We start from the raw sequence: 13,703 nt of genomic DNA on the forward strand, positions 1-13,703 counted from the left end.
ATCTTTTCTAAGACTTTTCTTTTATGCTTTGCAGTTTTGTGCCCTCATAATACATTTTAAAGTACATTATAGAAACAAGATTCTCTGAGCATGTCATTTTTATCAGAAAGGACAAAATTTTAGAGAGAGTCATCATAAATCATAATGGAAAATTGTTCAGTGTAAGTTTATTATTGTCACTGAATGTTTAGCTTTTTCTTAATAAAAGAGAATCCACATATATTTTGATCCAAGTGTTATTAATAGGTTATATTTTCTTTTTAAACAAAAGAAAATGAGTACAGCGACAGAATATAAGACTTGCAGATCATGTTCTTTGATTTCACTATTCACATGTTAGGACTGTCTGAAATATGTTATTTTAATCTGAAATACATTAAGTTTACCTTGAAAAGTACCAAATGATTCTATTGAAAGCACCCTTCTTCCAACAGCAGATAGATTTTGACAAATATTACTTGAGGAAGCAAACTTCAATTTTTCTTCACATAATGAGATGATACTCTATAGACAATTAAAGTTAAAACATTTACTGGTTATTTAAGGTAAGTAAATTCTCCAAGTTTTTGGCTTAAAATGATCATGTTATACATAACACATTGGAATTTGTTAACAAGATAGTATATAGGACTATATAGGACCTACATTTTGCAATATCTTGTATGTATATTACTTTGTTAACTATAATTTATTTCTAGCATGGGCTACTATAGAATACTTGAAGTCACATTTCAAGTTACATATCACAGTTTTAGACATAGGAAATATTAGGAATGACTGGTAAAGATAACTATTTTAAAATTTAATTTCTATAAATAATTTACTCTGTGTGTTCAAAATAAAAATAAGTATACTATTTTGTAATGGCTCTAAATTGTGGCCTGTGTTTTACAACAGCATACATTAAAAGCACTAGAAAAAAGTCAGTACAAACTCAAATTACATACAGACAACTTGTTTATACTGCTCTATATACTATAAATGTAAGTACAATATTTATATTCCAATTTATTTATTTTATAATTATATGGTATAAATGAGAAAGTAAGCAATTTTTCAGTAATAGTGTGCTGTGACACTTTTGTATTTTTATGTCCGATTTTGTAAGCAAGCTGTTTTTAAGTGAGGTGAAACTTGGGGTACCCAAGACAAATCGGACTCCTGAAAGGGTACAGGTGTCTGGAAAGGTTGAGAGCCACATCCATGAATTGCTTTGGTAAACAATTAGAAACAGATAAAATAAGAACAGATATGGTAAAACAAACATTTAGAATGTTAAAAAGGCATCTAATCAGAGACAGTTTGCCAAAACAGCTGTACAATTACAGAAAAAATCATCAGTAATCAAACACCGGTTTATTTATTTATTTAGTACTTTAGTAAAGAATGCTCCAGAAATGTCCAGAAGTAGAATGACCCTAAGCTTGATTCTCTCATCCCCCTGTTGTATACACTCAAAGTAACATTTGAGAGCCACAATATGGGTTCCTCTGTAGTATAATCCCTCTTTTCTTACTTATTTCTAACATTTGCAAAAGTAGATGTCCCAATAAACTAATCATATGTCTCAAGCGATAGTGCATATGGGAGACTTTGGATCCACTTCTTCCATGTACAACCTTCTGGGAACTACAATTACCATAAAGTAATTTCTCCTCTCTTCACTACATTTATTACTCAGACTTTGGAGATGAAGGAAATGAAAGATTTTTTCTAACTCAGAAGACATTTCAGGTCAATTATACAACCTGGACATATGAAATTAAAAAAAAATAATCTTCTATGTCTTATACACATGTAAGATAAATGTTAGCTTACTAAAAAAATTAAAAAATCATAGCTGGATTCTTTACCTCAATATCTGGCCTATCGTCAGGATTCTCTTCTTGCATTTGTTCCAGCAGAGTCTGCAGATCCTGCCCAAACTCTGACTCCATCTCAGGCTCTGTCACATACTCAATTGTTGCTTTCAGTGTTGCACCCAAAGAATAGATATGTGCCTGCATGAAGTTCAAAATAAACGTTATACAATATCTTATCAATTAACCATTAAGAAAATCCCTACTCATTTTATGTGGATAACTTCTATCCTAGCAGAAGCTGAAAGTGAAAAACATATTCTAGTGTTATTTTTATAGTGTCCAAAAGTTGAACTATTATTTTAGCAATATTATGGAAGAACATGTTTATAACATAAATAAAAAAGAAATATCAAGTTGCATGGTTATAAGCTTTTCTTTTATGATCTTTCATGGTTAAGAGTCAAGTTTAGATCAGATACATTTTGTATACAAAAGCTTTGTACCCTCCTGTGTGTATGAAACCTAACAAAACAGAAGACTATGGGAAGATTTTATGGTGCCCAAGTTGATTTCTGACACAGGCCTTGGTAATGTGGTAAAAGGTGTAATTCACCTCAGATAAATGGACACAAGCCATACACCAGGAATGTGATATCCTCATTTTATGGTCTCATGAGAATTTTAGAGTAGGATTTTGAAAAGTGCTCAGTGCTGGCCTAACTCTGCTCCTACTTCAGTGAATGGCAAAATCCCACTGATTTCAGTAACAGTAGGGCTAGGCCAATGCTGAGTACTTTTGAAAATCTGACTTGAAAGTACTGAATTTGTCATATAATCCAGAAAATAGAAACCTTTTAACTTTTCTAGTTAAAAGAAAAAGAAAAAAAGAAAAGAACCAGAAACAGTAAGCCAGCACTTTCAGATTTGGTTTAGACTGTACTATATTTTCAAATTCTGTTTAGAGCACACTATTCTAATATAGTAACATTTCTAACCAAGTACACAATTGACCGTGAGTATAGCTTTGGAGGAGGAAGTTATGTAGACAGGCATTTGCTGGTGCTGAATATTGCCCTCATGGGTTAAAAAGCATGACCAAATTGTACACTATTCAGTGAGAACAAGCTCCTAGTCTGTAGCTTAACTGCCTTATTTTGACCAAGTTAACCATGTTTTATAATTCAGCCAGTCCTCTAGGCCAAGTCATTTTTCTGATCTTCCTAAATGGCAGAATTGCCTTCATTTTAGGCAAGGGAGGAAGGAGCTACTCTAACAGAAGGCAGAGTCAAACCTGAGCCAAGGTAGTTCAGCTAGAACAGGCCTGGCTCCTCCAGCCAAACTCATGAAAGTACAAACCAGAGGACTACTTGCCTGACTGTGCATAAGGGCTGCAGACTTGTATGGACGGGGCTTGATCTGTTTGCTTAACTGAGAGGTACCATCCCTTTTTGTAAGCAAACATTATAGTTGTGACAAAAGTTAGGTCAGTGAATTGCATATGATCTAAGAGAACTGAACATTCCTTAGAATTTACTCCACTGTTTTGCAGAAGATTGTCTCAATTAGCTATCTTTTCCATTACACCTAGAAACATCACACCTTTTCCCCCCTGAATCCACCACTGCACTATTAAGTGGATGAGAATAACGTCAGCCTAAAACAATGCTTTGAACATCTCAGACATAAGAATATTAGAAAATATTTACAGTTTTGAATGGAGGGAGAAACTGCAGCTAAACACAAAGAACTGGCTCTATTTACTCTCCTTCTGCCACTTAACTAAAGTTGGCACAGACTAAAGTTAGTGCTAGGTAACCAAGAAAAAGCACAATGTGTACTAAGGACCACTGATAGTCTGGTAGAATGCCTGTGATAAGATGGGAAACACTGACAACTCTGGTAAAAAGCTACGCAAACAAGAAGTCTGGGTGCCTAAAACATGAATAGCAAGATTTGGAGTCGGGAAGGAATTTTCCTCCGGGGCAGATTGGCAGAGGCCCTGGAGGTTTTTGGCCTTCCTCTGCAGCGTGGGGCATGGGTCACTTGCTGGTGGATTCTCTGCAGCTTGAGGTCTTCAAACCACAATTTGAAGACTTCACTAACTCAGACATAGGTTAGGGGTTTGTTATAGAAGGGGATGGGTAGGATTCTGTGGCCTGCTTTGTGAAGGAGGTCAGACTGGATGATCATATTGGTCCCTTCTGACCTTAAAGTCTATGAGTCTATGATGGGAGCAATCATTTCTGAACTCTCACTAGTCTTCCAGCCATACCACTACTCCACTTCCAAACATGGGGATGAATCCCCTGCTAACATTAATAGGACTACCCCCAGTATAAGTGCTATGTCCTTTAGTAAATGTTTACAGGATCAGGCTCTTAGTAGCATTCTTAGAAGTCAAAATAGCTGTAAAAGAAACAAGGAACAACAGTATTCTGAAGAAAGTACTTTTTCCACTGAAGGAAGTATTTTTTCTGCAAGCCTAGAATTTGGTTTTATAGCCAGTTTTGTAGACTGAATTACAAACCAGTGAACAGCATAAGATATATCAAGCTGTAAAACTTATTCCTTTACTTTGAGGTTGGATATTTCATTTCTGAAAGTAAAAATGATTTTATGTTTCTCTTTGGAAAACAGAACACCTGAAACTGAACAAACACCACCAAAAAGGAACAAGAAAATACTGAAGTAAATCCTTCACCTTTTTATATTGTTATGTTTGAAACATGGCAATAGATTGGGCTTTTTGGATATGCTGAACATTCAATATACAATGGCAGATTAATACCCAGTAAATAATCACAAGTATAAAAAAGTTATTCTGTACATTTCTGTATGCATGAATACCAAATAATTGGTAACACAATGCACCATTGTGTTTCATAAAGCATGTCTCAGTATGGCCTTCCTCAAAATTAGCAGTTTTACAAGAACAGCTTAGTTATGCTCTAAAATTTGGAAAGTCTTTAACATACGCGTATTTACATTCAATGGACTCTGACAATGTATTTAATTGTGTAATTACGGAATCTCAATAAAAGCAAGTTACTCTCACTCTAAAGTGAGTGTGTCAGAATATTAGAGAAACTGATACTAATGTGTGTGGGGCAGGAAGCCCTATCATTCAGGAAGCACTAGCAACTGGGACAACCAATGAAAAAATTCTATGAAGAAAGATTTAAAAAACAAACAAACAAACAAACAAACCCACCCCAAAATGGCATTTTTAGTTCCTCTACCTAGTGAAAGTCAATTTTAACACAACATATTTTACTCAACACATTTCAAGAGATCCTGGAATGGAATTCATTTAATATGGTTCTAACAATTTATATAAGTTTTAAGGCTCAGTAATGCAGCAATGGTTTGGGGAAAGCTTCATATGGAGAGCACTTGTGGAAATAACTTGGACACTTACTTACTCATCCTGTAAATAATGAATAAGATACAATAGTAACAATATTCTAAAAGTTACCTGAATCTGTAGCACTCAGTATGTTCTTTAAAAAAAATCAAACTTATTTCAGAGCTACAGCTATGGAAGGACAATTTATTTACTCTAAGTCTTCAACCCACACTGCCAGAAAGGTTTGCTTCTTTGGATTAGTTGTTCAGCCCAATAAACACATAAGCAAAGCCCTCTCAGAAAGCTCCGAGAACTCTCTCCCACCACATTTAAACTACAGTGCCTTTCAGCACAGCAACCAAGTTAATAGGCCACAGAGAGGAGTCTAGATCATTTCCTATTAAAGAAATTTAAATACACAATGCACTAGATAGTCTGTCTAATTTAGAACATAAAGTCCTTGGGTGAGTGTGTTCATGCATGTCTTCTGTAAAGAAATGAATGCCCAGGTTACATTCAAATAAAAAAAACCAAACAAACCACAAGTGTTATACCATAACGGTATCCATAGAAGCAGACTGACATACCCACAAGATTCCACTTCAGGATCAAGAATGAGGAAGAGGTCGACTGAGTAGAAGATTTGCCTTTAATAAAGGAAATATTTTCAGTAGTAAACTGAACACTAAAAAAAACTGGTCAAGGACATTACTTTTCAACTACAGTGTTTCCTTTCAAGTTTGCTGTACAGTAACTCCTCACTTAACGTTGTAGTTATGTTCCTGAAAAATGCGACTTTTAAGTAAATCCAATTTCCCCATAAGAATTAATGTAAATAGGCGGGGGGTTAGATTCCAAGGAAATTTTTTTCAACAGACAAAAAAACTATATATTTTTATATATCTATACACACACACACACACAATAAGTTTTAAACAATTTAATACTGTACACAGCAATGATGATTGTGAAGCTTGGTTGAGGTGGTAAAGTTTGAAGGTGGAAGAGGGTAGGATATTTCTCGGGGAATGCCTTACTGCTAAATGATGAACTAGCATTTGGCTGAGCCCTCAAGGGTTAACATGTTGTTAATATAGCCTCACACTCTACAAGGCAGCACGAATGGAGGAAGGGGAGACAGCATGGCTGACAGAGACAGAGACACACACCCTGTGTGTGGAAGAGAGAGAGAGAGAGAGGCACATTGCCCCTTTAAGTACGCTGACACCACTCTAAGTACATTGCCTTTAAAAGATCAGGAAGTTGAGACAGCAGCTGTGGCCAGCAACTCTCTCCATCCTGAGCCCTGTCATGTCCCCACCCTGTTCTATATGGAGAAAGGGTAAGCGGAGGGCAGGAGTAGGGGAGAGGGGAACAACCTGATATTAGCCCCTGTCTTCCCCCCTCCCCTGCACAGGAAGCAGGAGGCTCTTGGGAGCAGCTTTAAGGCAGAGAGCAGGAGCAGCACATGGCAGTGGGAGCTGAACTGCTGGCAAGTGGTAGCCTGCTGGGCAGCTGCTGCACAGGGAACTTAGGGGAGCGGAGCTGATAGGGGGGCTGCCAGTCCACCCTGTTTCCAAGCCCCCACCTGCTAGCTCCAACGGCTGGTCTTCCTGCAAGCAGTGGACAAAGAAGGCGGCTGCCAAACAACGTAATAAGAGAGCATTGTGCAACTTTAAATGAGCATGTCCCCTAATTGATCAGCAACGTAACAACAAAGCAACGTTAACTGGGATGACTTTAAGTGAGGAGTTACTGTAGTAGGTACAAAATGAAGATATTCTTGTGGCTTTTTTCCCACCTGAAGCCTCTCCTGTGTCTGACGGGGATGGGAAAGACGGGGGAGCACAAGGTGGGTGTAGGGGTAGGCCATCAGCCTCACCTCCACCAACTCATCATTGCGGGATTCACAGAGGAGACCCATTGGCTTCTCGTTTAAAGTGCATAATGGGCACCTTCTAGATGTGGATTGCCAGTATTTGGCATCCTTTTGGCTCCATCCCTTTAGACAATTTTCCCTCTTCCTCCCTTTACAAAGGTGTGCTGCATGTCCTCTAGTGGCAGGGCTGGGCTAATCGCCCTTTCAGGGGGTCAGGAAGGGATTTCCCCTCCACATATTATAATTGGCACAGCTGTGCTGCTCCCCATCACCCCCAGGAGTCTGGTTTTCAAAACATCAGTTTTAATTGTTGCAAATTGTGGTGAGTTTCCTGTGCCAATTGCAGCCTAACATAAGTCAATCTGGGGCCTTTCACTCCATGTAGGGATTTTTCAAAGGTGTTTGTTTGGGCATTAATTTAGAACAGTGTGGGTGCCACTCTGTCTTGTGCAGTTTGAGGCTCTTCTCATCTTAAAATTCCTATCTCACACCAGATACAGACACTTTAGCTATCCAGAGGTAACGATGATAAAGAAGCAGAGAATCCTGTGGCACCTTATAGACTAACAGACATTTTGGAGCGTGAGCTTTCGTGGGTGAATACCCACTTCGTCAGACGCAGGTAGTGGAAATTTCCAGGGGTAGGTATATATATGCTAGCAAGCAAGCTAGAGATAACGAGGTTAGTTCAGTCAGGGAGGATGAGGCCCTGTTCTAGCAGTAGAGGTGTGAAAACCAAGGGAGGAGAAACTGGTTCTGTAATTGGCAAGCCATTCACAGTCTTTGTTTAGTCCAGAGCTGATGGTGTCAAATTTGCAGATGAACTGAAGCTCAGCAGTTTCTCTTTGAAGTCTGGTCCTGAAGTTTTTTTGCTGCAGGATGGCCACCTTAAGGTCTGCTATAGTGTGGCCAGGGAGGTTGAAGTGCTCTCCTACAGGTTTTTGTATATTGCCATTCCTGATATCTGATTTGTGTCCATTTATCCTTTTCCGTAGTGACTGTCCAGTTTGGCCGATGTACATAGCAGAGGGGCATTGCTGGCATATGATGGCGTATATTACATTGGTGGACGTGCAGGTGAATGAACCAGTGATGGTATGGCTGATCTGGTTAGGTCCTGTGATGGTGTCGCTGGTGTAGATATGTGGGCAGAGTTGGCATCGAGGTTTGTTGCATGGATTGGTTCCTGAGGTAGAGTTACTATGGTACAGTGTGCAGTTGCTGGTGAGAATACGTTTCAGGTTGTCAGGTTGTCCGTGGGCAAGGATTGGCCTGCCACCCAAGACCTGTGAAAGTGTGGGATCATTGTCCAGGATGGGTTGTAGATGCGTTGGAGGGATTTTAGCTGGGGGCTGTAAACGTCTGTTAGTCTATAAGGTGCCACAGGATTCTCTGCTGCTTTTACAGATCCAGACTAACACGGCTACCCCTTTGATACTTGACAGCATGCAAGGCACTGCATTTAGCCGTACGGAGTGGAAATCCATAAATTTCCACTACCTGCGTCTGACGAAGTGGGTATTCACCCATGAAAGCTCACGCTCCAAAATGTCTGTCAGTCTATAAGGTGCCACAGGATTCTCTGCTGCTTTTACAGATCCAGACTAACACGGCTACCCCTCTGATACTTGATGATAAAGAAATGCATCAAGGAGGAAATAAGACCTTTCTCCATATTTGGGTATCTTGATCCCTCTGCTTGAAATCTACACTGGAAGTGTCCAGCTAAGTAGTTATGCCCTGGGGTACTGTGACTGTAAATTAAGTTAATGGTTAGTTAAATGAAGAAGTTGCAGCCACTGCTTTTAACCCATACTGCTGTGTCTATGTGTCCGCATTCATAGAATTCGAACACCGAACAAGGAGTAGGCAGCTGTATCTGACAAATGCTTAATATACAAAGGACCTTCATAAGAAAATCTCAGGGGAAGTGAAAACATGTATTGTATCACATATGTGGAAGCATTATCATCCAGGAATTAAGTTGCAGAGGCAAATGAAACTGCATTTATCTTGCATCTTCAGCCATACCACCTGTACTCTGCCCATACTCCAGGATTAAAGTTGGTTTAAGAACAACCATCCACAAAAGTGTCGACCCACAAATGCGAGACCACCCTTTCCCCTCTGCCCCCAGAAATAAGTTACCCTGGGCCAAAAGTTGGGGTAAGCAATCGTCAGTCAAGCACTAAGCTGCAGGTTTAAGAGGTGATCTGCAAAGGATTTAAAAATCTACCAGTTAGAACTGTCCTCCCACCCTCCTTCATTCTTTATAAACAATGTCATGTTTCACCTTAGAAGCATCAAGTCTAGTTTTCCCTGATTTTGGTGAAGGCCTTACTGGGGACTTCAGATGTTTATTGTGAACTCTGACACTTTAACTGAAGAGTAAGGGGTTGTCGAGTCCTCAACAAGGCATCCGTTTTTCCAAATGCAAAACTGTCAATAAAGCCTTAATACTAGACTACTCTGTATTTGGTATTTAGTATAAATGAATTGCATGTATTGTGTATCACACCCCCTTTCACAGAATTCCATTGTAAAGTTTTTCCATAAGTTTGAGATATTAGCAAATGTTGGTATGTTCCATTTGTATTTATAAAATATCTTTAAAGATCCTACTTGGTTTGCACAGGAAGGATCTAAAACCTAGTGTTTACTTTGTCAGAGTACATATGGCAGACTGTCACTCACACATATTAAGTGTACCACTTCTTTTTGGAAATAGATCTGGGGTAAAATGGTAATAGAATGCATTTTTACAACCATCCACTTGATGGAGTTTTCCCCAAGTTTATAAGAACCACTCTCATAAAGGATATGGACAGAAGATTTGGTGCTTTTGGGGCAAATTTAGGCCCCTCGTTTATACTTTGGGAGTTTACTGGCTTTAAGAACTTTCACTGAAGATTTTTCTTAACAAAAGTTTTATAGGTAAATGCAGAGACTGATTTATGAACATAAACAATTATTATACGATATGAATATGGTACATTTCTTTTCTGAAGACTAGCTATTTGGTTCCGAGATTAAAATAGATATAAAAGAGTATGTCACTAACTTCTAACCAGAATGAGTATGGACATTAGCATTTAGCAAACTCACTACCTGCTTAAGATGACATGAAACGAGGAGTACCGTAACAGCATACGATAACTAAAAATCTGTGCACTCAGTTTTCTTTTCAGAACATAACATAACCCTGTTCAGTTACACATGGTGAAAGACTGCCTATTGTCTTAGAGAGAGATTACATTTGAGGTTGAATTAACAAACAAAAATACAATAGGTGTGCAAAATGTCATTTGGCAATATGGACTTATATGGACTAAGCACGCTACATATTACCAATGGTGTAGCTCTAGAAGATTAAAAGAGTTAGTGTGGACTTTTAGAGTTTAATGAGATGTCCGGCAAACTTTTAATCAAATTAAATCAAATTCCAGTTGATCCATGGAGTTTCAGCTCTTCTCTGACACATCTCTTGAAAATGACCATTCAACAGCTTTTTGAAGCTGTTCATGAAAAAATATTTGTGAATGCAAGTAAGTGACATCAGATTCACATCACCACAGGTATGTAAAGCATTGATCACATATCTTTTATCACAGGACACTGAGAAATCTTAATCTACGAGTCATCATGCATGCATTATTTTAACAAAAACCTCAACATAAACTGCCTGCAGTAGGAGTTGCTTTGCAAGTTTCACTGGAAGTCTCAAAACCCTGTATTAAATTGTGTCCAGCCAGTGGTGGCAACATGGTACAGTTGGAATGGCACTATGGAATGGCAATTAGGCATACCACACTTCGGTCACTGCTTCAGCTTTGAACAATGACTCTTGGTCCTGAAAACAGATTAACAGTCACTCATTCAGACACTTCAGCGCTTCTAGGAAGGTGAGAAAAATCCCAGCCTCAAAAAGAAAATTTCTGTAACATTGGATTCATGAAACCTAGAGCTGAAAGAGACCTATTGACCCTTTTGCATGTCAGACTCACTTGTTGCAACTTGTCTGAAGTTTGGAGATAAGTTCTTTGAGGCAAGGACCATCTTTTACTATGTGTTTGTATGGCATCTAATACAATAGGGCCCCCAATCGCAATTGGGGCTTTAGGCTCTACTGAAATAGAAATAAATAAATAGGGTGGAATAAGGGAGAAGGAAGGATACAAGACAGCATTAAAAATGCCCAATAGATGAACATGGTTTCCATCCCAGCTGTGAAGAACAAAAGACCACCTTGCCCCTCCCTGCACACATACTTCCCTTAGAAGCACAACAAATTCTACAAGGAAAGGAACTTAGCCCTGATCTACACTACGAGTTTAGGTCGAATTTACAATGATTGGGTCTAAATTAGCTGTTACCACTCAAGAAAAACAATTAATAAGACTGGGACTTTTCAGCTTGGAAAAGAGGCATCTAAGGGGGGATATGATAGACATCTATGAGTGGCATAGAGAAAGTAAATAAGTAAGTGTTATTTACTCCTCCTCATAATACAAGAACAAGGGGCCACCAAATGAAATTAATAGGTAGTAGGTTTAAAACAAACACAAGAAAGTATTTTTTCATGTAACACACTGTCAAGCTCTGGAACTCCTTGCCAGAGGGTGTTGTGAAGGCCAATACTATAACGGGGTTCAAAAGGGTTCTAGACAGATTCACGGAAGATGAATGGGGGGAGCGATAGCACAGTGGTTTGAGCATTGGCCTGCTAAACCCAGGTGTCATGGTATAATTCCCCACTCTGAACCTTAGCATCCAAAAGATGGGGTACCAGCATGAATTCCTCTAAGCTTAATTACCAGCTTAGAACCTGTAGCGCTGCCACCAGCCAGGAATTCCAGTGCCTGATACACTCTGGTTCCCCCACAATCTTGCCCGGGGACCCCCAAGACCCAGACCCTCTGGATCTTAACACAAGGAAAGTAAACCCTTTCCCGCACCGTTGCCTCTCCCAGGCTTCCCGCTCCGCTGAGTTAACCTGGAAGATTACAGTGATTCAGACTCCTTGAATCACAAAACAGAGAGGAAAATGCACTCTCCCTCTCCTCTCTCCCCCTCCAGAACTCTCCCTGAGAGACAGAATTCTAACCAAGAATAAATAAGTCTCATCCTCTCCCCTTCCTCCTATTCTCCCCGACCATTCCCTGGTGAATCCCAGAACGTCCCCCTGGGTCCTCAACCAGAATAAAAAACAATAGGTTCTAAACAAGAAATTTAATTAAAGAGAGAAAAAACAGTACAAAATTAATCTTTGTAAATTTAAAATGGAATAGTACAGGGTCTTCAGCTAAGACACTGGAGAACCCTCCCAGCCTAAGTATACAAGTACAACAATAAAACCTTTCAGCAAAGATACAGAATTTGAACTCCTTCCAGCGAATAACCATTTGCAATAAAGAAACAAACATAAAGCCTGAACCACCTTAAATCTGCCTAGTACTAAACTATTCTGAATTATAGGAGCCTGTAGCGGAGAAAATGAGAGAAACCTGGTATGCACGTCTGGTACCATCTGAAGCCCCCCCAGAGTCAACAACAACAAAAACTAACAACACAACACAAAAACTTCCCCCCTCAAGATTAGAAAAAGTACCTGTCCGATTGGTCTCCCTCCGTCAGGTGACGGCCAGGCTCACTGAACTTGTTAACCCTTTACAGTCAAAAGAGATATAAAGTACTTCTGTTCTATTAACTTCTACTATCTGTTTATGACACCAGGGCTGTGACTTCAGTCCTTGAGGGGGCCACTTAGGGATCTGGGGCAAAAATTGGTCCTGCTAGTGAAGACAGGGGGCTGGACTCAATGACCTTTCAAGGTCCCTTCCAGCTCTAGGAGATTGGTATATCTCCAATTATAAATAAATAAGATAGGTCCATCAATGGCTATTAGCCAAGATGTGCAGGAATGGTGTCCCTAGCCTCTGTTTGCCAGAGCATGGATCACTTGATGATAACCTGTCTGTTCATTCCCTTTGGGGCACCTGCCATTGGACACTGTCAGAGGACAGGATACTAGGCTTGATTGACCTTTGGTCTGACCCAGTATGGCCATTCTTATGTTCATCTACACATCTATCGGGCAGACGGTCTGTTTCTCCAGTTGGCCTGCCTTATCCAGACACTTCTAGCAGGTCCTGGTCATTGCTCCACCAGTTGTCTCCACTGCCCTGCTCCCCCCTGCATACATACTTTCCTTAGAACCGCAACAAATTCTACAAGAAAAGGAACTTAGAAATACGGCCACCTACAACGAATTTAGAAGAGAAGAAATACAGAGTCCCTCAGCATCATACATAATGTAATAGTCTCATTATTTTTAAGTCTTGTTTCATAACAGAGAGAACAAAAGGCTTCCTGCATAAGCAAAATATAATTACTTTGAAATATAGTATTATGAATAAAAAACCATATATTTTGCACCTTAGATGTGATACAAAATTAGTCTGCAAATAAAAATCCTAAACAGTAGAATACTCAAACTACTTTCTAGTTATTGAATTGTTGAAACAAACTGTAGGATAATTGTATACCTATATTCAGGGTTGTGTTTTTTTTTAAAATGTACTCTGGTAATCATTCAGATTTAATTTGTTTGCAAAAAGCTGAAGTGTCCAAAAACTATTTGAAAGCTATTTACTCAAAAAACATTTCTGCAGGGGGG

General features: G+C 39.2%; 1 protein-coding gene across 1 annotated transcript in view; it reads right to left on the reverse strand.

The window, feature by feature from the left end:
- Window positions 1-13,703, reverse strand: part of KNDC1 (kinase non-catalytic C-lobe domain containing 1) — a 125,906-nt gene that overhangs the window by 89,242 nt on the left and 22,961 nt on the right. Inside the window, exons 4-5 of the mRNA XM_032773339.2 lie at window positions 1,854-2,000; window positions 387-504 (exon numbers count right to left, since the gene is read on the reverse strand). Of these exons, the coding sequence (XP_032629230.1) occupies window positions 387-504; window positions 1,854-2,000 (265 nt within the window). The remainder of the gene's footprint in view (window positions 1-386; window positions 505-1,853; window positions 2,001-13,703) is intronic.

Source organism: Chelonoidis abingdonii, chromosome 15 (assembly GCF_003597395.2).
Source record: "Chelonoidis abingdonii isolate Lonesome George chromosome 15, CheloAbing_2.0, whole genome shotgun sequence".
NCBI lineage: Eukaryota > Metazoa > Chordata > Testudines > Testudinidae > Chelonoidis > Chelonoidis abingdonii.